Source organism: Oryx dammah, unplaced genomic scaffold (genome assembly GCF_014754425.2).
Source record: "Oryx dammah isolate SB20612 unplaced genomic scaffold, SCBI_Odam_1.1 HiC_scaffold_13, whole genome shotgun sequence".
Taxonomy (NCBI): Eukaryota; Metazoa; Chordata; class Mammalia; order Artiodactyla; family Bovidae; genus Oryx; species Oryx dammah.
Window position 1 is genome coordinate 38464419 of NW_024070197.1, and position 23618 is coordinate 38488036.

At 50.2% G+C, this 23618-nt stretch overlaps 1 protein-coding gene and 1 non-coding gene across 4 annotated transcripts in view; both read right to left on the reverse strand.

Annotated features, from left to right (window-relative positions):
• The window catches only part of NDRG4 (NDRG family member 4), a 42467-nt gene that overhangs the window by 16999 nt on the left and 1850 nt on the right, over positions 1-23618 (reverse strand). For all 3 annotated transcript variants that reach the window (XM_040253873.1, XM_040253871.1, XM_040253872.1), the window contains exons 2-3: positions 6460-6554; positions 638-682 (exon numbers count right to left, since the gene is read on the reverse strand). In XM_040253873.1, coding sequence (XP_040109807.1) covers positions 638-682; positions 6460-6531 — 117 coding nt within the window. In that variant the 5' untranslated portion in view covers positions 6532-6554. The remainder of the gene's footprint in view (positions 1-637; positions 683-6459; positions 6555-23618) is intronic.
• Positions 18599-18671, reverse strand: TRNAG-CCC. The gene has a single exon. It is a non-coding gene; the product is annotated as a tRNA-Gly (tRNA).

A 23618-nucleotide genomic window follows, 5' to 3' on the forward strand; every position in this document is an offset into this window, starting at 1 on the left:
AATTGGATGGTGGCCTGAGGGCTAGCTCCCGCCAGGCAGGAGGAAGGTCCCAGAAAGGTCTGACTTTGGTCAATAGCGTTTAATGGCCAATGGGGCCCCTGGAACCCTGTGAGGCTCCCATTCTGTCTGCTATCACGCGTTCTCCGAGACCTAGAAATAAATGGCCACCTTGGGACTCACGGGAGAAATGGCGGGCCGAGTGAAATCAGAAATCATCATGTGGAGGAATAAACACAAAGACTGATTTCAGTTTTCCCAGGGAAGCTGGCATCAAATTGAAGAGGACATGGTTGTCCCGAGCAACTGCTGCCATGGAAACAAGAGCTATTAGGAGCATCAACCTGGCTTTCATAGGAGGAAAGTGCTGATTCAGATGACAGCATCCTCACTCCCCCAGACCTCCCCACCTTCCCCTGTCCTGTTCAGGGAGGGAGGGGACATTTCTCCATGGGGTAGGGGGCCAGGCAAAGCTGCTGTGAGCAGTAGGGATGGTTCTGAAGCCTGCCAGGTGCCGAGTCCCTGTGGCTTCAGGCTGGGGGCACTCAGAAGGGCTGTGACCCTCGTCTGAAATAGGCTGGGTCGGGGGGGGCTGGCCAGCAGTCGGTCCCCTATCTGTGGAAGCTGAGTGGGGACCTACCTTCCAGTCTGTGTCCACAGCCAAGAGGAAGGAGTCAGAGTTCTCCTACAGGAGGGCAAACAGAGAAAGGTGGTTTGTTAGGCCCCAGGCTGTCCGGGCAGGGAAGGGTGACCAGGAGGGGCTCTGCCTTGAGCAGGATCACTTGCTGTTCCCATCTTTTTTTTTTTTTTTTGCTGAGCCTTGCAGCATGCAGGATCTTAGTTCCTAGGCCAGGGATTGAACTCACATCCCTTGGGGTGGAAGTGTAGAGTCTTAACCATTAAACCGCCAGGAAAGTCCCTCCCTAGTCTATCTTAATGTGAACAAAAGTGACCCAGGGCTTTCCATGCACCAGGTTTCAAGCCATTAAGTATGTGACAGATGAAGCTACGAGCAGCTACACACATGGATTTTTACCTCCTAGTGTTTTTTTACCTATTAATTTAAAATGTGAAGATTTCCACTTTGCAGGTGAGAAGGCTGAGGCTCAGAGAGGCTGAATCACATGGCGAGAAAGTGACGGAACAATCTCTGACCCCAAATTCTTGCTGTTCATCACTCTGCCTGTTGGCCCCTCAGATGGTTTTCAAGGTCGACCATTGGGGCACAAGCTCAGAGGCTGGGGGATGAGGGCCTGACTGTCACAGCCACTGTGAGGATGGGGAAGCCGAGCCCCACACCCTGAGGGAGAAGTGGGCTTTGCTGATCTGCACAAAGGCACTGCCTGGGCTCGTGCCATAGCTGCCCGCACCTTTTCAGACCCGCCTCTCAAAGGCTGGCTTTTCGGCTCATTTCTGCTGATGGTGTGCCCATCTAATTGGTACCTATTCTTCCCACTGGACGGTAGGTACCCAGAGGGGGTGGACCATGTCTGGCTCGGCTCTCAGCATCAAGCCTGGCATGGACCAGGCTCCTCAAGCAGCCCTGGGTGAACAAGTCTGGCGTCACAAGGAGGGGAGCAGGGTTCAGATATACCCAGTGCTTAAAAGGTGGCGGAGGTGGAGAGCGGAGTGGGAGCCCAAACCCCCTGTGTCTGAGTTGCCAGGCTCTCCCTGATGTAGCCTGCAGGCCCCTGGACAATCTGCACCCTCTCTGGGACTCTATCTGGGGAATGAAACCTCATGGCAGGCGGGATCCCACATATCCAGGAAGAGCAGAGATCTGGGGCCTCTACTCTGCCTTTTCTCGTGTCTGCCGAGAACCCTCGCTGCTCCCCTCTGCTCGCTGTGGGCAGGCGGCGTAGCCTCCAAGCCTCAGTGTCCGTGAGGCTTGACTGAGGGCATGGAGAGCAGTCATTCTGTCCTGGCACCCCTGCACTGGGCTCTGGGTGCTACAGAGGCTGCTGGGTAACCATGTGGACAAAGGAGACAGACTAGAACCAGGATGTCATGGGAGGACAGCAAGAGAAGGGCAGGGGCCCCGAGCGCAACAAGAAGGAAATCAGCCCACATCACAGGGAAGAGAGGGAAAGAGAGAAAACCAGTGATGCTGAGGTTCTCCTCTCAGAATGCAAAGTCCATCCACCTGCATTCCGGCAGCTGGAGTGGAGGCGTGGCAGACAGAATCAGACGGGACTAGAGGCTCTCACACCGAAAAGGAGACCAAGAGGCTGTCACCTGTCTCAGGTGACATCAACAACGGCCATCCTTCCCCTCCTGGTTCCCCCAGGGCCGGGGGGCTTTCTCTGCATGGGGAGGGGAGGAGAACACAGAGGCAGCCACTCCCGGGCCCTCCGAGGAAGGGGGTGGGGCCCTGGGGGAAAGGAAGGAGGCTGGATATTCACAAATTTTGTCACCAGAAGACCTGGCCTGGGAAGGGGGGTGGGCAGGGAAAGAGATGCATGCAGGAGATTTTCAAGGGAAGGGGCAGGACCCCAAACCAAGAAACAGCAGGAATAACACAAGGCAATCTGGAGATGCCGGAGGCTGGGAGGAACCACATGAACATTTCGAGGAAGACAGGTGGGAGAGAGGGCCCAGATGGGGGGAGGCGAGGAGGCCCAGGAGCAGCCTAAGGAGATCCAGGTGGGGGATGCAGGTATGGAGCCCTGGACACAGCAAGCGACGACTTCAGAGTCTCAAATAGTGGAGGGATGGTGGGTGATCATGGACGCATTCACTCCTCAGTAGACCCAGGGAATTTACACCTGGCAGGTGGTGAAAGATTTTAAAAAGTGCAAAAGGACAGGGGACAGGTACTGTCATCCCGTGTAGCTAGACAGGGGGACTCTGTGGATGTAACCACCTGGGAAAGAGGCCAACAGCAAGGCAGGCAGGACTGTACCAGCTGTCACTGAAACCTGGGAAGGCCACACTGGGAGCACGGAGGGGGATCTGGGGGGCGGTGGGTTGAGGCCACTCAGAAGCAGATGTGACTGGTGACCAGGTCCACTGCAGAAAGGGGAGAAACTGAGCTGGGGATTTGCAGCCTCGGAGGAGAACAGAGACGCGGGTCCTCGTGGGTGGGAGGGGTTGGGGGTACAGGCATATTCAGGTCCAGGTGGGATGAGGGGAGACACCAAGGGCAGCAGGAAGAAGGCAGAGCCCGGGGGCTGGTCAGAGGGACTCCAACCAGAGAAGGAAGAGGCAGCAAGGTGCCAGGCCAGACTGGGCAGAGAAGGGGCGTGGGGCATCTCCTGGGGTGTCCTGCCAAGGCGAGGAGTGAGAGAGACGCATAGGACGTGTGAGGCCGCGGCGCCCTCATCTCTCTGGACCACCCACAGCTGCACACCCTGTGTCAGCAGGCAGCCCCCCTGCCCCTGAGCCCTGGTGATGGGGGCAGGGGTCCCTGAGAGCCACCATCATGCCCTCACAAGAAGGCCGGTCTCTGCCTGTATGCCTAGAAAGACAGGCTGTTTGTGGGCAGGAGGAACTTTACAGAGAGTTCTGGAAAACTTCTTTCTTTGGAACCTGTCACAGTCTACAGCTTCCACCTGGCCCAAGTCTTTACTGAGCGCCTACTGGGTACCAGGTGCTGTGCTGGGAACTGGGGGGATCAGGGAACAAAACGGACAAGGTCTCTGCCCCAGGAGCTGCAGGGTAAGGCCCAAGAGTGGCAAGGGCCAGGCCTGGAGGGTGTGCAGAGGGGTCAGTATTAGACCCTGTGGTCAGAGAAGGCCTTTCTGAAGAGGGGGCATTTGAGCAGAGCCTGAATAAAATGAAGGGCCAGCTCTGCAAATTCTGCAGCCAGAATATCCCAGGCAGAGGGAACATCTGGGAAGATGATCAGCTGGGTCATGGAAGAACAGTGAGCCCAAGAGACAGGAGAGGAGTGGGGCGGGGGGAGGTTGGGGGTGGTACAGAGCATATGCTGGTCCCAGGGAAGGACTGTGGCTGTAACTGAGAGCAATGGCAGCTGCTGGGCAACAATGCGGAAAATGACAGGGATGTCTTATTTATTTTTTGGTGTATGCAAAAAAGGATAAATTTACCCGAGTCCCTTACCAAAGCCAAGAACAATAGTTAAAAACAGGCCTCGGGAGGGATGGTGGCCAGTAATAGAAATCAAATCTTGTCGGCCTAAGCAAAAAGGGAAATTTATAATTAGGATTCAAGGGTGACTTACCAAGCCCAAGGGCAGGACTCACAAAGGGCTGGAACAAGGGAATGGAGCATATTAGAATGCCAGGAAGGACATGATGGACTTTAAAAGGTGGGCAGAGTAGGGAGACCAGTGGGGCGGCTTCTCCAAGCAGAAAGAAGGGGTGTGGGGGCATCTCCTGGGGTGCCCTGCCAAGGGGAGGAGTGGAAGAGAACATGTGAAGTCAAGGTGCCCTCAGCTCTCTTTGTCACACGCAGATGCACATCCTGTACTGGCATGGGGCACCTGGAGGAGACAATGGGGCTTGGAACAGGGAGGGAGTGGAATCAGAGTCAAGAGTCTACCGTGTCCAGGAGAGGGTGGACTGCATGGAGAGAGTAACATGGAAACATACATTACCATATGTAAATTAGATGAGTGTGCTTAGTCGCTCAGTCGTGTCCGACTCTTTGTGACCCCATGGACTGTAGCCCACCAGACTCCTCTGTCCATGGGGTTCTCCAGGCGAGAATACTGGAGTGGGTTGCCATGTCCTCCTCCAGGGGATCTTCCCAACCTAGGGATCGAACCCAGGTCTCCCGTATTGCAGGCAGGTTCTTTACTGTCTGAGCCACCACAGAAGCCCATGTCAAATAGAGAGCCAATGGGAATTTGCTGTATGACTCAGCAAACTCAAACCAGGGCTCTGCTACAACCTAGAGGGGTGGGCTGGGGAGGGAGGTGGGTGGAAGGTTCAAGAGGGAAGGGACATATGTATACCTATGGCTGATTCATGTCGATGTTTGGCAAAAACCAACTCAATACTGTAAAGTTATTATCCTTCAATTAAAAAAATTAAATTAAAAAAAAAGTCTACAGTGTCCAGCTCACCAGTGTTTCCTGACCATTGCTGGGGGCTGCCCTAGGCAATCAGGCCTTAAAAGTTAGCTCCAGGTTCTGTCTTAGAGATGGGGTGGGGGAGGCAGGAGAGATTCCCAGGTGGCACTAATGCAAAGAATCTGCCTGCCAGTGCAGGAGATGCAAGAGATGCAGGTTCGATCCCTGGGTCAGGAAGATCTCATGGAGTAGGAAATGGCAACCCACTCCAGTATTCTTGCTTGGGAAATCCCAAGGACAGAAGAACCTGGAAGGCTCCAGTCCATAGAGTTAGAAACAACTGAGTGACTGAGCATGCACCCAAGCATGGGGGCAGAGAGGGAATACATGTATTTATGGCCCATTCATGTCGTATGGCAGAAACCAACCCAACATTGTAAAGCAATTATCCTCCAGTTAAAAATAAAATTTTTAAAATGTGCCCTTCTCTGGGGCAGGACTGCCAGCCTCATGCGGCTGGCCCCCTGGGGCCTGCACAGCCACTCTGTCCCCACACACGGTGCTCAGCAGCTCTAGGGCTCACCTCCTTCTGGAGGGAGGCTGTGGGAGGTGGGGCAGGGCAGAAAGGGGGTGTGCTGAGCACCCAGGGACTGGGCTCCCGGGCTTCCCCATCTGCAAAGTGAGGGGGCCTGGCAGCATAACCAGCAGACAGCTGTGGCTATGCTGCTCCAGAATTCCGCGAGCAGTGGACCCCCAGGTTTTCCTTGCAGGGAGGGAAAGGGGAGCCATGCTGGAAGTGACCATTACTAGAAAGTGCGGGCAGAATTAATTCTGGAATCTGATGTCTGGGGTCCTGATGAGGGCCCTTTCAGGTAAAATCGCAACCTCCAGTGCCTTGGGCCCACTGCTCCTTGGGGCTCTGCTGGTAATGCCTGCCCACCTATCTCGGAGGCTTCTGAGGAGAAAAGAGAAGCTGCCTACCTGAGGGGGTTGAGCGAGGAGGGAAGTGTGGATCTGCTGCTGGCGGCAGCACTGGCCAGCTGGGACCCTGTTGGGGTCCAAAGGCCTCCCAGGACCAGGGGTTGAATACGGCCTCACTCCCTGATAGCTGTGTGCCCCTGGCCAAGTGAGTTACCCTTTCTGTGCCTCAGTTCTCTCATCACCGAAATGAGAATAACTCTTCTAAAGAGCCTCCCTGCCTCAAAGACAGCCAAAGCCCCAGCGAGGCTGGCTGGATATTAGATGCGTGGGCGCTCAGCCCGGGCGGAACTCTCTCCCGGCAGGGACAAGGCTTCCCAGGGTGGCCTGAGGATTCCTGGCGCTTGGCTTCCGTCGCGGTTCGCAGGGTCAGCTCCTTGCCATCAGCCAGACTAGAAGGATGGACGGTCGGCTGCTTGCCATCAGACCAGAGAAAAGGCGCGCAGTTTCCTTCTTAGCCACGAGGTGGCGCCCTCCGCCCCCAGGACCGCGAAGGCGCGACTACTCACCAGCTCCGCGGCATCCTGGCCCCGGAGCAGTGGCTTCTCCTCGGGGAATCGCAGCTCCTGCAGGCCGGCCATGGTCACGTCGTGGAGCAGGAGCCCTGGGAAGGGAGGGCGAGGACGGGGGCGGTTAGGGCCTGGTGCGGCGGGGACGTCTCAGCCCGGCGGAGAGGACAGCGCCACCCCGCACTGGGACAGGGGCACCAGGCCCCATCCGACCGCTCCGCTCCATCCCCGGATCTCGGTCCCCAAGAGCAGGCCCAGCTCAGCGCTTCTCCCGGGCAGCAAGGCTCAGGGGAGGCCATTGCATTATTTGTTCTTAAAACACGTTCCCCCAAGCACCCGAAGAAAGGAAGAAGGGGCAAAAAAGGATGAAGGGGCGAAAAGGGAAGAAAAGAAGGGAGGAAGGAAAAGGAGAGAAGAAAAAAGAAAGGAAAAACAAAGCGACACGATATACGATGACCCTTGAAACAACTTCAAGTGAATTCCATTTATTAAGAAGCAGGGGGACACGTGTAGGGAAGCCCCCGGTGTTCAGAAGTGGACAGTGGGGTCTGGAGGACACGGAACTGAGCTGAGCTCAGTGCTGAGGACAAGCCTGGGTGAGGGGGACTCTGAGAGGGGAGGGGGCTGGCAGCGTGACACTGCAGGAAAGGGTGCCAGTCGACAGACCACCAGCAGGGAGGGTGACATCACCACCAGCAGGGAGGGGTGACCCCGTGACCCCTCAACCACAGCCACCAGGTGGAGGGGCCCAGGCCTAATGGCTGCAGGTTCTGGGGAGACTCTGGGCCTCTGAACCCCAGGAGAGGAAGGGTCAAATGTACACCTGTGTGTGTCTGGAGGATCCAGTGTTGGGGGGAAGGCAGACAGAAAGGGTGCCAAGACCCCACAATCCGTCTAGCCTGGCACCACCATTCTTCACTGGGACTGCAGGATGGCATAAATAAGAATGCACCAAGAGAAACGCTAGTCAGAAATACAAGCTGAGAACTCATAAAAGAATTACAATTAGCCAATAAATACAGGGGGAAATATTAAAGCGTACTAGACATCAAAGATATATATATTTTTTTGGCTAATGGAATTGGTACAGTTTGCAGCACTGGCAAAGATGCACCAAAATGGGCACTTCGCTTATACGGCTGTGAGTGTATAAACTGGCACATCTTTCTGAAGGGCAGTTTTACAGAACTGAATTAAAATCATTTAAAAGGTTCTTACTCTTGGACTCAGCAGTCCTCTCCCTGGGAGAAATTTCCTAAGGAAACCATATGCTTTCCTTAGGAAAACTAGCATCTAATGATTTATCTCTAAGAAAGCTCACCCCAGTGCCATTTATAATAGGGGAAAAAAAAAACTAAACTAAACTAAAAGAAGCCAAGTGTCCACAAATAGGGAAGACAATAACTTGTAAGATTATTTAATAATGTGAGAAAATGCTTGTGTTGTAATAGATTTTTAAAAAGAAGTTATAACGCATACAATATTATCCAAATTACGAGAAATATGAATAGTTTCACCAAAAAGAAAAACAACAGCAACAGCCTGGAAGGCTTTTTATAAAGTTAACAGGTATTATCCCAGAGTGAAGGGCAGAAAACTAGCGCCTATAGTCTGAAGTCAGGGAGAAAAAAAAACCATTAAGAAAGACTACCGAAGATTATTAACAATTCTTTATTCTGACAAAGCACTCCACGGCTCCCAAGGCACGTTCCTGTGTTGTTAGATTTCACCCTGATGGGAAATGCGAGATAACCAAAGCTCAGAGAAGTTCCACAGCAAGCCCAGATGGGGCCAGGCCTGGAAATGGAGTCTTTGGATTCCTCATCCAGCCCCATGCTGGTTCTGTAACACTGTCCGTCCTGGAAGGAAGGCTTCCTATTCTTCCCAGCCTCCCTCCCTCCCCTCTCCTTCCTTCCCAATTCTATCGGTCTTTCTTAAAGGTGAAGCCGTCAGACTTTCCTTTCTGCCCTGAAAGGCTGACCATCCCACTAGCTGGTTGGTCAAGAAGGTGCCCCCCATCATTGCCCACCCTTGCTCCTTTGGCTTCTCCCTATAGAAGCCCTAGTGATGGGGAGTGGGCACAGTGGTTGCCTGGACCCAAGGACATCGGCTGGAACTCATTTCCTGTGGGCGGTCCTGAGACCAGGTTGCAGCTCCAGACCTCCCCTGGGCTTCCTTCCATGCTATCAGAAGCAGGAAGCATTAGCCCTCAGAGTGCTATCAAGATGGTGCCTTGTGATTGCGTGGTGGTCCCCACCACAGTCTAGTCTGGGGTTGAGATGCGCTAAGGCTGGGCTGGGCGCTGCTGGCCACCCAAGCCTGCTGGAAAGTTAATCCAGCTCTGTGCCGCCACCCCTGGCAGAGCCTGGTCCCCAGCACGGAGAGACCAGGCAGGAAGGCCCCTGCCCGCCCAGGCGCCCAGGTCCCCGCACCTTGTGCCACCCTGGAGCTCTCTGTTCCCAGTGGTTTCCAGGGAAACCGGCTAACACAATGCACACGGGCTGTATTTTTAGAACGGCGTCCTCTCTCCCCTCCCCCACTTTCTCTTCCATCGTTTCTGATTTGTGCACTTTCATCCCTCCATCCGGTGGGGAGCTGAAAGAAGGGCCCCCAGCCTGGAAGTCTCTTCCCCATTAGGGCGTCTTTTGCCTCCAACCTCCCTGAATTAAACGCCTTGGCAGGACTGGGATGTCCCCGCCCTCACCCAGGTCTGTTACGAAACCACCCTGGAGACCCATCCTTCCCAAGGACGGTGCTATTAAAAGGGCTGAGAGTGGGCAGTGCAGGGACAGATGGCCTGTGAGGGAGGGGGTGGTGGGGAAGGGGGCTGCAAAGAGAAACCTCATACTCCAGAGAACCGGGGATGTCTCAGCCCCAGGGAAACAGGGACAGCCCACAGCCCAGCAGGTGGTGGTGTGGGGCTCCAGAACAGAGGCCACAGCAGGCATTCCCACAGGGTGGTGGCGGACAAGTTCCTTCCTAAGAGAGTTGTGATCGGAAGAAAAAAGGCAGGGCTTCCCTGGTGGCTCAGTGGTAAAGAATCTGCCTGTCAATGCAGGAGACGTGGGTTCGATCCCTGATATGGGAAGATCCCACATGCCACAGAGCTACTAAACCCGTGAGCCACAACTATTGAGCCTGTGCTCTAGAGCCAGCAAGCCACAGCTGCTGAAGCCTGAGCACCCTAGAGCCCGTGCTCCGTGCACGGCTGCTGCACGACCCAGAGCAGCAACAAAGACTCAGCACAGCCAAGAAAGAAATGGTTTCTAACAATTAAAAGAAGGCAGCTAGACAATCCTACAAGAAAATGAGATTCCTATCAAATCAATACATTGTATACCCTAAACTTATTATACAATGTTATATGTCAACTTTGGTATCTCAATAAAGCTGGAAAAAAGCTTTCAAAAAAGAGAGCGAGATTCCTATCAAGTCCCACAAGGAAGCCTGATTCAGGTCTGTACAGAGTCAGGGGGCACAGAGCAGGTGGGGTGGGAGGTGCCTGGCGGGGAGGGGGTCTTGGAGCCATAGCTATGGGCCTTTTCACTCTGTCTTTCCCCTCCGCTTAATCCCCAAGTCTCTAAAGGCAACACAGAGTGTTAGAAACAAATGGGCCTGGGATGAATTCCAACCCTCAGCTTCTCAGTGGTTAGGCCTGCAGTTACCGGAATCTCTTCTGTATCACTCACTGCCTAGCTTTATTTTGAGCAAGCCACTAATAGGATTGCTTAGCTGCAAAATGGGAGTGGTAGCCTCCCTTTGCCCACCTCAGAAAGCTTTGAGGTACAACAAAGACAACAGATAGAAATGTGTTTTTGTAATTTATTTTTAGTATTTTTACTATATACCAGGTGTTCTTTTTTTTAAAACTTTTTTTTTTTCTGTATTGGGTATAGCTGATTAACAATGTTGTGATAATTACAGGTGAACAGCAAAGGGACCTAGCCATACATACACGTGTATCCATTCTCTCCCAAACTCTCCTCCCATCCAGGCTTCCACATAACATTGAGCAGAGTTCCCTGTGCTATACAGTGGGTCCTAGTTGCTTATCCTTTTTAAATGTAGCAGTGTGTACATGTCCATCCCAAACTCCCTATCCCTTCCCTACAGTCTTCCCCTCAGCCCAGGAACTATAAGTTTATTCTCTAAATCTGTGAGTCTGAGAAATGTGCTTTTAAAATAGAAGATTTCTATACCCATTTGGATGGGACAAAAATCACAGGGTTGATTGGGGTCCTCCTAACCTTCTTCTGCCTGCTTGGAGGACTTTCTTTTTCTCTTGTCTCCTGTTTAAGAAGGGTTCATACCTGCTGGCAGGGAGGCTCTGCTGATGTTTGCAATAAAAGGACAGGAAAGGGATGAGGGAGAGACATGCCTCTGGCTGGGTGACAGAAAGGGGCCCTAGAGCAGAGTGAATGTGGGTGAATTCTTTAAAAGGAATTGCATTTCTTTTCTATTACTTTTGGTTGCTGATTTTGTGCTTCTTTAAATGTGATTCTGTGCTGAGACCTGGGCCATGTGAACCCTCAGACTTAACAGGGTTTAAAATGTAAATGATTACTATGATCGTTCCTGCGGTGCGTAGTTGGTGCATAGTTACCCAGTCATGTCCAGCTGCTTGCGACCCCGTGGACTACTGTAGCCTGCCAGGCTCCTCTGTCCATGGGATTTCCCAGGCAAGAATACTGGAGTGGGTTGCCATTTCCTTCTCCAGGGGATCTCCCCGACTCGGGGATTGAACCTGTATCTCCTGCATTAGCTAGGTGAGTTCTTTACCACTGAGCCACCTGGGAAGCCCAGAACCTATTCAATAAATGCTTCAATTAAACTGATCAGTGGCAGTTATGCATCCTATGGAATAAAGCCATCGTTGAGTAGAAGCCCAGCTTAGTCAGTAGTCGGGGGCATCTGGAAATACATGCAGGGATTTGAGCTTGTCTCAGCAACCGGGAGGAGAAGGCAATGGCACCCCACTGCAGTACTCTTGCCTGGCAAATCCCATGGACAGAGGAGCCTGGTAGGCTGCAGTCCATGGGGTCGCTAGGAGGCGGATACGACTGAAGCGAGTTAGCAGCAGCAGCAGCAAGCGGGGGCGCCTACAGTAGTTAGGAGTCAGAAGCAAGGAAGGCTGCCTGGGGACACTGCAGCACAGTGGAGCATCGCTCCCCACCCCGAAACACCTTGAGCTGCCCCCCTGAGAGACACAAGGGCTGAAGGAGAAGGAAGGCCAGACACCAACAGGGTGAAGTTAGCGTATGCAGGTGAACCAGATCTTGTGGGACAGGGAGAAAGCAAACTATAAAAGAGGTGGACTTCCTTGTTTTCTCAGTCATTGGAGGGAGGACGTCTCTGGCAGGTCATGGTCAGGGTCTTGGTCCAAGGCGCTCAGTGGTTGCTGCACTCCTGAAAGCCCTAGTTATGATGTCCTGTTACGAGAAGAGCCTCGAGCAAATGGAACAAGGAGCAGAGCCAATCTGACCTGGGCAGCTCTGCCCTGGGGAAGGGTCTGTGCCACAGGTTGAGAAGGAGGTCGCTTAGGGCAGGTTCAGACTCACTCACATTCAAGCCTGGGCACCTGATGCCCTTCCATCTACCCACACCACGCCAGCACTGTGGTTTGAAAAGAAGTCCCAGAACTCAGGGACCCAGAAATCAGGAACTTTGCTTCCAGCTGCACTGTGTAGAGGGTTGAGAGCTGTCCAAGTAGCTGGCCCCTCGTCATATCACTCTCACTGTCCGGACGCTGACCTCAGAGGGCTGGGACAGTGCTGGCAGCGGGCCTGGGATGGAGACAGACCTTCCCTCAGCATCCCCATCTCACAGGTGAGGCAAGAACAGGCGCACGGAGGGAGTGACTGGTGCAAGTCCCCTGTGGCACATCCAGGGAGCAACCCCAGAGCCCGTGCTCTTAAACCCAACTCTAGGGAATCCCCTGGTGGTCCAGTGGCTCAGGACTCAGTGCTCTCACTGCCAGGGCCCCAGGTTCAATTCCTGGTCAGGGAACTTAGAGCCCGCAGGCTACATTGCGGTCGACTGCCTGCCCGCCACCCCATAAAAAACAAACAAACCCTACTCTACACAGATTCTGTTTCCCTGGGGTAGATGGCCTAACAGGAGGCTGCAGCGAACATGATCTTGTGTTCTGGCCCAGCCTCCATTTCCTCTCCCATTACAGCCCTTTGCTTGATGCCGAACTTGACCTAGACCACGTCTCCTGCTTCTTCCTTGATTTGGGCCCGTGAATTCCTATCTCTCCACAACCACCGCCACCCTGCCAACACACACACACACACAGAGACTCCCACTGCCATATCTGGATGCCGACACTCACAGCTAAAGACCCCAGCTGACCCAGTCGGCCCATTATTCCTGCAGGAAGCACGTGCTTCTGTGCACGCTCTTCCCTCTGCCTGAAATGCTTTTCCCCATCACCTGCCCACAACAATGACAACAGCAATAATAATGAAAATAAATTGTTAATATTTTCTGACACGATGTGTGTTTGTTGAACGGCATGAAATGAATGAATGAACGATTCCTTGCTCAGACTGTAAAGTATTAAATGATTGGTAACATTCAGTGTCAATGAGGTTGTGGGGAAACAATACATATTCTCATACACCACTGGCTGGACTGCAGTGGGTTCAACTTGATTTGGCGGGCAAGTTGATAGTTTGTAAAAATGCAAATCTCTCTCAATAATTCTGTTTCTAGGTATTTATCCTGAAGAAAAACACGAAGAGGCTATGCACAGGGGTGCACTCTGCAGCGCTCTTTAGAACAGGAAAAACAGTGAAAAGAATCATCACAGGGAAAATAAATGTCAGGAGAACGGTTAAATAAACCCTGGCACATCTATACCCCAGAACATCACACAGCTATTTAAAAAATGAGACAGCTCCACTCAAACAGATAGGGAAGGCATTCTAAAATATGCAGGTAAGAGAAAAAGGCATGGCATAGAATAATAAGTATAAATAAATAAGCCCATTTATGTGAAAAATACATGCATGGAACAGATACATTTATTTGCAAATTAAAAAAGAAAAAAGGTCCTCGAATGAATCAGGGTAACTATAACAATGCTCATTTCAGAGGAAAAATATGTATTTGGAAGAGTCTAAAAGGAGACTTTTATTCTACATAGCAGATCTTATCAAATCTAAGATACCATCAATTAGAGCTGACACTAACATTTTATGTACCAACAGAAAAGAAAAAAAAAAAACATTATTGATGAAATTAATACTGCCCCCTACATTTTTAACTTTTTATTTTGAAATAATTTCAGATTTATAGAAAAATCACAGGAAAAAAAAAAAGCACAGAAACTTCCCACATACTCCTCATTCAGCTTCCTCTAGAATGTTACCATGCTACAGAATCTTAAACAATTAGAGAAACCAGGAAAGAAAATACTGATATAATTTGGTGACGCAATCTGCAGACGGTCACTGAATTTCACCAGTTTTCCAGCAGTCTCCCCGTCCAGGATGCCACTCTGCCCTTAGCTGCCACGTGGTCCCCTCCACTCAGGGACAGTTCCTCAGTCTGTCTTTTATGAAGCTGACACCCGAGAAACACTGAGTAGTTAAAATCTGTAGACTGTTCCTCAGTCTGGATTTGTCTCTCTCTTTTTTTTGTATGATTAGACCGAGGTTTTGTATTTTTCAAGAGAATACAGCAGAAGAGATGCGCCCTTGCCACTGTGCCATTTCACGGGGTGCAAGATGTCTCATTACTGGGGAACCTTAAGCTTGACCACCTGACTCAGGTTCTGGGATTTCTCCAGTGTAAAGTTACTATTTTCCCCTTTGTAACTAACACGTATCTCATGGGAAGATACTTTGAGACTACGCAGACATCTTGTTTCTCATCATACTTTCTGCCCACTAATTTTAGCAACCGTGGATGAGGCTTGCCTACAGTTATTACAGTGGAATTTGCTTGATGATCGTTTTCTATTTCCATCGTCCCTTCTACATTTATTAATTGGATTTCTCCTGGAAGAAACAGAGTCGTCTTTTCTTCTCCATTCACTGATTTATTCAATTACTTATTTTATTCTATGGGTTATAATCCATTTCCATTATTATTTTATTGTTCTGATTGTGCCAGATTTGGCCATTGGGAGTTAAGTTGGCTCTTGGGTCCTTTCACCATTCACTGTCTTTTTAAAATTTTTAGTACCTTCTAATTTACTCCAAACTCATCTTATATTTTTTCTGCCTCACACACACACTTTTCTCCATCTACGTATGTTATCTGTATATCTGTTAAAAATCTGGAATTTATACTGACATCTCTAATTCCAATTCAACACCACTCAGTTTATTCTAACCTCCCCCCTTTCATTATTTGTAATTGTTTTTCTTCCACAGTGAGAAACCTGGCTATCATTATCCCCAATATTTTTGTTTATTAGCTCATTCCTACTATACACACAGAACTGTCACTAACATAACGAGTTCCTATCATTCAGAACTTTTGGTAATTAATTTTTAAAAATATTTTATTCTTTTAGACTTAGACCCACATCTATCACTCTTATAAGTTCTTTCTCTTTTTTAAAAAATTGAAGTGTAACAATGGAATATTACTCAGCTGTTAAAAAGAACACATTTGAATCAGTTCTAATGAGGTGGATGAAACTGGAGCCTATTATACAGAGTGAGTCAGAAAGAAAAACACCAATACAGTATATTAACACATATATATGGAATTTAGAAAGATGGTAATGATGACCCTATATGCGAGACTGCAAAAGAGACACAGATGGAAAGAACAGACTTTTGGGCTCTGTGGGAGAAGGCGAGGGTGGGATGATTTGAGAGAATAGCATTGAAACATGTGTATTATCATATGTAAAATAGATGACCAGTCCAAGTTCGATGCATGAAGCAGGGCACTCAAAGCCGGTGCACTGGGATGACCCTGAGGGATGGGATGAGGAGGGAGGAGGGAGGGAGGTTCAGGATGGGGGACATGTGTACATCCATGGCTGATTCATGACAATGTATGGCAAAAACCACTGTAATATTATAAAGTAACGAACCTCCAATTAAAATAAATAATTTTTTTAAAAGAAAAAAAATTGAAGTATAGTTGCTGTACAATGCTCATAAATTCTTAAAAAGAAATAGAAGTGGAAAAAAAAAGAAGTGAAATAAACTGCATCAGTTCTTCCTAAAACTTCTTCACATTCAGTATCTGATGTTTCTGAATTGCTCTCTTTTTTTGGCTGTGCTGGGTCTTCGTTGCTGCAAGAGGGCTTTCTCTAAGGGGGCTCCTCTCTAGCTGCAGTGCGAGGGTTTCTCATTTCAGTGGCTTCTCTTGTTGTGGAGCACAGGCTCTAGAGCTTGCTGGCTTCAGTAGCTGTGGTGGGCTTAGCTGTTCCTCGGCATGCGGAATCTTCCCTGACCAGGGATTGAACCTGCATCCTCTGTGTTGGTAGGTGGATTCTTAACCACTGGACCACCAGCGAAGTCCCACTCTGTCTTGAGGTTGCGGCTAGCTGTGCTTTTCCATGGAGTCCCAGCTCCTCTGACATCAGGAATGTCACTGGTACAGCATTTCCCAAGAGGGCTCCGCTACCACCTCCAGGACTTCCCACCAGACTACACCTTCTGGTGTACTGTGATGGCAAAACAGTGGTCCTGGTGCCCACCTCACCAAGAGAGGATATATGTCAGAGATGTTATTAAGAAAATGTGCATCTGAGAGTTGCCATAACATAGCTCTTTTATAAAATTTTCTTCCGTTGAGGCACAGCACCCATGTGTGAACTCTGTTTCTATACACAACATGGTTCCAGACATTAAACACAGACATAACAAACCTCCAACCCTCAGACCAAGAGCAGACAGAATGGGAATCCCAACAATATATTCCATGTAAGCAGCTTCTGTATGGAGCCAGGAAAAAGTCCTACTGGGGCAGAGACTGTTAATTGTCCCCCAGTATCTGTTCTCCCCTTGATACTCTTAATACTAGATCCCCAAATTTTAGATGAGCAGGTAGACAAGGGAATAAAGCCTATTTATGACAACAATCAGCCAGTTAGATGTAAATGGAACCATGTGACTTTGGGATAGTGGTCTTAAAGGGAGGAGACATGCCATTCTTAAACCCTTCCTTCCTTTTGCTGACTGGAATACAGATGTGATGGTGGGAACTTAAGCAGCCATTTTAGACCCTGAGGCTGGATACTAAAGGTGCTAGGGTGGCACTATAGATAGTGTCCAAGTTCCTGAGAATCATGAAGCCACAGTTCTGGATGGCCTATCTCTAGACTCTGCTTATAAAAGAGGGAAACTTTTATCTTCTTTTATCTAAATTTTAATTGAGGCATATTTGATTTACAATGTTGTGTTAGTTTCAGGTATTGAGCAATGATTCAGTTATATATATATATATTATATATTACATATATATTTCAGATTCTTTTCTGTTACAGGTTATTATGAGATATTGAATATGGTTCCCTGTGCTACACAGTAGGTCCTGGTTTATCTATTTTAGAGTAGTGTGTATCTGTTAATCCCAAATTCCTAATTTATCCCTCCTCCCACTTTCACCTTTGGTAGCCATAAATTTGTTTTCTATGTCTGGGTGTTTCTGTTCTGTTTAATCCATTATTATTATCCTTGGCTTTCTGTCACATACCATCGAAGCTAATTTAAACTTGGGACATTTTTCTTGGAGTCCCAGTCTAACATGCTAAAGGAACCCAAAGAAAAGGAACAGGATGGGGCCTGCCCAAGGGGACACAGGGAAATTCCAGGGCTGCAGATCTTCTTTGCAGCAGGCAGCATTGTCACTTCAGAGAGTGAGCCAGCCCCTTCCAGACCACCCCTCACAGGCTCATAGAAGCTGCATCAACACTGGTAACCATGACCCACATTCAAAAGTTAAAAAGTTAAAAGTCTGGCACTTGGGGCCACAAATTCTCAAGTTTCTTTAACACAGGTGCCTCGATTCATTCCTGTATCTTTGTCTAATTTGGCAAAGGCCTGGAAACAAAGATACTGGATGTTTGTGTAAGGTTCAAAGTGGGGTAATACAAGGCAACAAGTCTCCCCCGGCTTGCAGGTCTGCAGGAAAGAGAGCCTGAAGGAGCAGCTTCTTGACTGCGTATTTCTCTCCTGGAAAGCCCCCGTCCCCTCTGAATTGCCTCTTGTATTCCTGTTTTGAGGAACAGCACACAGCTGGCAGGAAATCGCCCACCCCGAGCCACTCCCAGGGTCTCCCCAAGTCACATACAATGTCTGCAGAAGTGGGGCCGTGTGTCAGCGCCGCTCAGCCCAGGCCATTTCTTCTCATAGCAGTACCTGGTTGAGGAAATGTCACCCCCGCCTCATTCTCAGCCCACGTGGTACAGGAACGACCACGCTCTCAGGGTGGCCGAGTGGCTCAGGTCTACGTCCTTCATTTATTCACTTATTTAATTCAATTGCCAAATACTGACCTACTATGTGCCAGGTACTGTTTCAGGCACCGGAGATAAAAGACCGATGATTACAGACAAGAAGCCCTACATCTGTGGAACTTTCAGGAGAATTCCAATCAACAAATCCAAGTAAATACATGGTGTGCCAGACATGCCAGGGGCACCAGGAAGCAACCTCACAGTAGGGGGAGGAGCGAGAGGCTGTGATCTGAAACAGAGTGTAAGAGTGGGCCTCCCTGAGAAGGTGATGAGAGCGAAGGGAGCTGAGGGAGGGGGCTGTGTGGATGCCTAGGAGAGTGCTCAGGGCAGAGGGAACAGCAAGTGCTAAGGCCGTGAGGCAGGTGTTTGCCTGGTGGCTTCCGGTAGATGTGAGGAAGGCAGCCAGTGAGGCTGGAGCAGAGTTAATCGAGGGGAGCGGGGAGGGAGGGGTGAACAGTGAGTGAACAGTGGAGGAGGCATCAGATCACGTTTCATCTAGAAGGCTTGTTAGAAAAACTCTGGCTTTTCCTGAGGTACCTTAGAGGTTTTGGTTTTTAAAAAATATTTATTTATTTGGTTGCACTGGGTCTTACTTGTGGCATGTGGGGTCTTTGTTGCAGTATGTGGGATTTTTTTTTTTAAGTTGCAGCATGCAGAATCTTTAGTTGCAGCATGTGGGAGATTTTAGTTGCAGCACCAGGGATCTAGTTCCCTGACCAGGGATCGAACCTGGACCCCCTGCACTGGGAGTGCAGAGTCTTAGCCACTGGACCACCAGAGAAGTCTCTGCCTTAGAGGGTTTTGAGCAGCAGGGTGATGTGATAGGATTTCCATGTTAAAGTCTCCCTTCTGCTATGTGTGGAGCAGACCTAGGGCATGGGGGTGGGAGCAGGGAGACCAGTCATTGCAGTAATCCAGGAAAGAGATGCTGGAGGCCCGGGTGGAGGTGGTGGCCGGGTATATTCTGAGGGTAGAGCCGGCAGGAGCTGCGGGTGGATCGGATGTGGGGCATGAGAGACAAAGAAGAGTCCAGGGTGATTTGGGTTTGTCCTGAGCCACTGGAGGGAGAGAGCTGCTGTTTATGGGTCCAGAAGGCCTTGGGAAAAAGAAGTTGGGGTTGAGGGGAAAGCCCAGGCAGTTGGCTTAAACTCGAGCCAGGGGGTGCTGTCAATGGGGTGATGGACTGGGTTCATCACCACAGAGATGGGGTCTGAACCCAGAGCTCTCACCTGATGGGTGAGGAGCAGGTGTGTGCTCTCAGGTGGGACAGGCCAGGATTCTCATTTGCCCAGGACTGGAGCATCACCAGGCACACAGGGCCTACGCTGCTCTCCCCACCCCTGCCCCAACATGAACTGAAAAAACATCTAGGTCCTCAAAGGACCTCAAAGGTCCTCAATAGGTTATGGGGCTAAAGACATATGGTCATTTTGGTCGGTTTGGTGTTTAAAGCACCTTAGGATTGGGACTTCCCTGGTGGTCCACTGGCTAAGGCACTGCACTCCCAATGCAGGGGGACCAGGTTCGATCCCTGGTCAGGGAACTAGATTCCACATGCTGCAGCTAAGAGTTCACAACTGAAGTGTGAACTAAGAGTGAGCTAAGAGTGCCGCAACTGAAGACCCCACATACTGCAAACAAGGTCTGTGTGCACGTGTGCTCAGTTGTGCCTGACTCTTCTCAACCCCGTGGACTGCAGCCCACCAGGCTACTTGGTCCATGGGATTTCCCAGGCAAGTATACCAGAGTGGATTGCCATTTCCTCCTCCAGGGGGATCTTCCTGACCCAGGGATCCAACCTGTGTCTCCTGCATCTTAACCTGCTGAGCCATCAGGGAAGCCCTGTGGAATTAGGATCATAATATATTCAGGAGCTAAAATTCACCCTAGCACGTGTGTAAACACACACACACACACACCCCAGCTGTGTGTTATCCACTGTGCTTACAATGACTTCCTCCTCTCTGTACTTACAGAAAGGCAAGTTCAGTATCTACCACGAATGACCCTTCCTCCCTAGAGTTTTCCAAGAACATACCCTCTCCACAAAAGCAGATTTCAGACCGCTTTTAGAATTCCCCCAGGAATTCTGGTTTCATCAGACCCCCAGAGCTTCGCACGTTCCCCTATGCATTTGTTAATTTTTCATTTTTAAAAATAAAACTTGAATGTCATGCAATACACGTTCACTGAGAAAAGTCAGACAGAAGAGCAAGAAGAAGTAAAAAATCACATATGATCCTAGTAACCAGAGGAAACCACTGCTAACATTTTTGCTTATCCCTTTTCACTTCCAGTGCTAATCTGTACATCTAAAAACAAAAAAACACTGTTCTGAAACATCTTTTGGACTCTGGAGCCAGATCTCCTGGTTGAAATTTCAGCCAGTTACTTGCCATCTGTGTGACCTTAGGCAAGTTACTTAACTTCTCTGGGCTTTGGTTTCCTCATCTGTCTAAAAGGAGGAAATAACAGCCCATATTTCATAGGGTGCTTATGAGGATGAGTTAACATACAGAAAGTGCTTTGGACTGTGCCTGGCGCACGACAAATGCCAGAGAAGTGTGAGCTGTCATCACGTTGTTATATGCACATCAGGAGACATCTGTTCAGGTGGGTGAGTGGCTTCCCGTAGCCAAATTCCAGCTGCCTGAGGTTCCCTGCTGCGAATGTGCTCCTGCTTATTTAGCCTCCCCTACTGTTAGGGGTTTAAGTTGTCTCCAGTTGTTTTTCTTTCCTTTCTATAAGCAACTACGTGATAACATCCTTGAACAAACACCTCTGAACACATCTTTATTTGCTCCTAAAAATTCAACTGCTGAGTCACAGACCATACATATTTTTGAGCTTTTGATACATCATTGCCATCGTGCCCTTCATTAAGTTGCACCAGTGGAACAGCTTGCCCATCTCCCCACACCCCGTGTAAGGATCGGATCCCCTCCCACCTGGTCCAGCAGCCCACGTGTCTCTTCACACCTGACGCCAGCACCTGAGTGAAGCAGTGAAGTTTATGGATGGGCTAGCAATGAGGATTCAGGGTCCTGGGGGGGGGGTAAATCTATGCCTCAGTTTCCCCCACATATAAATATATGGGTCAGAGATATACCTGCCCACAATCTAACACTATTTAAATACACATTCCACACGTTAAAATGATACCAAAATTCCAGACTGAACTGGCCAAAGTTCGGCTTTCTAATCACACATCAAGCATATTTTTGAAAGTTTCCAGCGTCTAATACTGAGGCTCCCAAGGGACCATTTTTCAGAGCCTTAAATCTGCCATTTCAGAGCTCTGACTTCAAACCCTCCTAGAGACAGACTGCTGGAGAACAAATGCACAAAAACCATCACCTTCCTGCTTGCAGACAGACATATGTCCCACTTTTCCCATCTCACTAAGGAATAAAAAAAGGCACCGAGCGTCTGTCCTCTGAGGCCGCAGAGAGCTTGTGCGTGGGCAGGACAGAGTCCTGGGTCCTTCTTACCATGCTAACGAGGGAGGGCCTTTGTTCCCATTTTATTGATAAACAGACGGAGACTTGGAGAAATTAAGAATATGCTCAGGAGCTGAGAGCAGAGAGGAGACTCTGACATTCATACCCTCTGATTCCTGAATCCCTGCTCTCCCTGTGCGGGAGCACCCTGGAAGGGCATCTGGAAACTAGGTGCTGGCCGCCTAAGCATTGCTCGAGGGCGAAGGACCACCCCCTCGTCTCGCTGAAACAAAAAGACAGGCTCAGGCTGCCCATAACAATTCATGGGCATCCTTCCAGCCCCATAAGTGAGGGGGATCTAGCTTTCCCTACCTTGTGTCAGAGCTGTGGGCATCAGACCAGCAGGACCCAACCCTAGAAAATCATGTCTCCCCTTCCCATGTGACGGGGAACCTAAGGCTGAAGCAGAGTCCCCCAGAGGCACATCTCAGGAGGCCTGGATTGTGTGGAGAGTCCCGAGGAAGAAAGGAGCTGGAAATTCCCTGAAGAAGGGATCCGGTGACTGGAGCACAGAGGGAAGGGGAGGAGACCCCAGGATATAGCTTAGGGACAATGGCCCCACCTCTGCCATTCGCTGCCCACCTGCCAGCTGCTCTCGACGTTTTACACATTCTCACCACTGTGGGCGGCACCAGGATGAGCCCATTTCACAGATGAGGAAAGTGAAGGGTAGAGCAGCTGTGAGACTGGCCTGGAGGAGCCAGGCAGTTAGAAACGCATAGGATGGCTCAGGGCTCAGGACTCAGGTTCGAAACAAAGCACCACCTCTTCTCAGCCGTATGACGTGAGGCAGAGAGTGGCCTCCCTGGTAAAATGATCACAATAATGAAATGGGAGAATGTGAAAACTATAAACAGCTCAATAAACATGAGTTGAACAGAGGTTCAGTGAAATAATTTCCTAATGATGATGTGCGGGCAGGGAGTTGGAGACCTCTATGAAATTATCCTGGAGATGCTGCTGAGCCTGGCTCAGTCAACAATTATTGAGTGCTTACTGTATGCCACCACAAAAAACCAGCCACCACCTGTGACCTGCTCATCACCCAATGGAGCAGATGGGTCAGGTTTCCACAGATGCATGCAACAGGGATAAAGCGGGTGAAAGCAGATCCAGACTTTCCAGCGGCCAATCAGGCAGGGCAGGTGGATTCTCCATCACAGGGACAGCTAAGACCAAGGGACCTGAGGGGAGATGAAGCCCACGAGGTGCCCACAGGGGCCAGGCCCCAGCCAGGAGTGTCTCCTGTGCCATTTCAGCAAGCTCCACCCCAGCTTACAAAGGGAAGGGTCAACAGTTTCACCTCTAAGATGAGAAAACTGGAGTCAGAGAGGTTAAGCCACCTATCTGAGGTCATGCAGCTGGCCTGCAGAGGGAGTGGGATAGAACCCAGATTGGTGGGACCAGGAAGAGGATGGGAGGGAGTTGGAGAAAGAAGGCTGGAAAAACCACTGGAGGGGAGGCATGCCCTGTCTCCCAGGGCCTGGTGAGAAAAAATGGCAAGGGGACCCAGGACTGAAGACAGTGACCGAGGGAGCCCTGTTCCAGCCTGGCCAGGGCACAGAGTCTTCGAGAAGTGGGCAAGTCTGTCTGATGAGGGAGGAGGGGCCCTGACCTGTGTAGCCAGAGGATGAGGGTACACTGTATTGGGACCCCAAAGCCTGGAGCCCCAGCAGAGCCCCCACACATGTCTCCCACCCATATTCCTCCTCCAGGCCCTTCTGGGGCTAAAGGAGAAGGATCCAGGAGTTCTGTCCTGCGTGGGGAGCTCTAAAAACCCACCCACGGAGTGGTGAAAACTTTCGCTCCGGGGGATTAACAAGTCCAGCCACCTGTGCAATTCACTTTGAAGTCAGGAGGACTGGCCTGCCTCAGGTGAGTTCTACAGAGAAAACAGGCAGGGAACTGGCGGGGGAGCCACTGGCTAACTGGGCTCAGATCTCGCTCTTCTGTGCGCTTGGTCAGCGTTCCCAGTGCTCCAGGAACAGCGCCCGTCTCCTCTTCTCTATGAGCCTGGCCTGAGCTGAGGAGGGCTCACTGTTACTTGAACCCGTACCCACAACTCCAAACTTTACCTACCCCTCCCCTGCACTCCATCACACACGCTCCAGCCCTCCAGCCTCTGCTTACTTCAAGCCTCTCTCATATCCCAAGCCCTCTGCATATGTTGGTCCCTCCATTCTTCAGCCTGTAGCACTGCCTTCCTCTCCATTAATAGAAAATCTGTC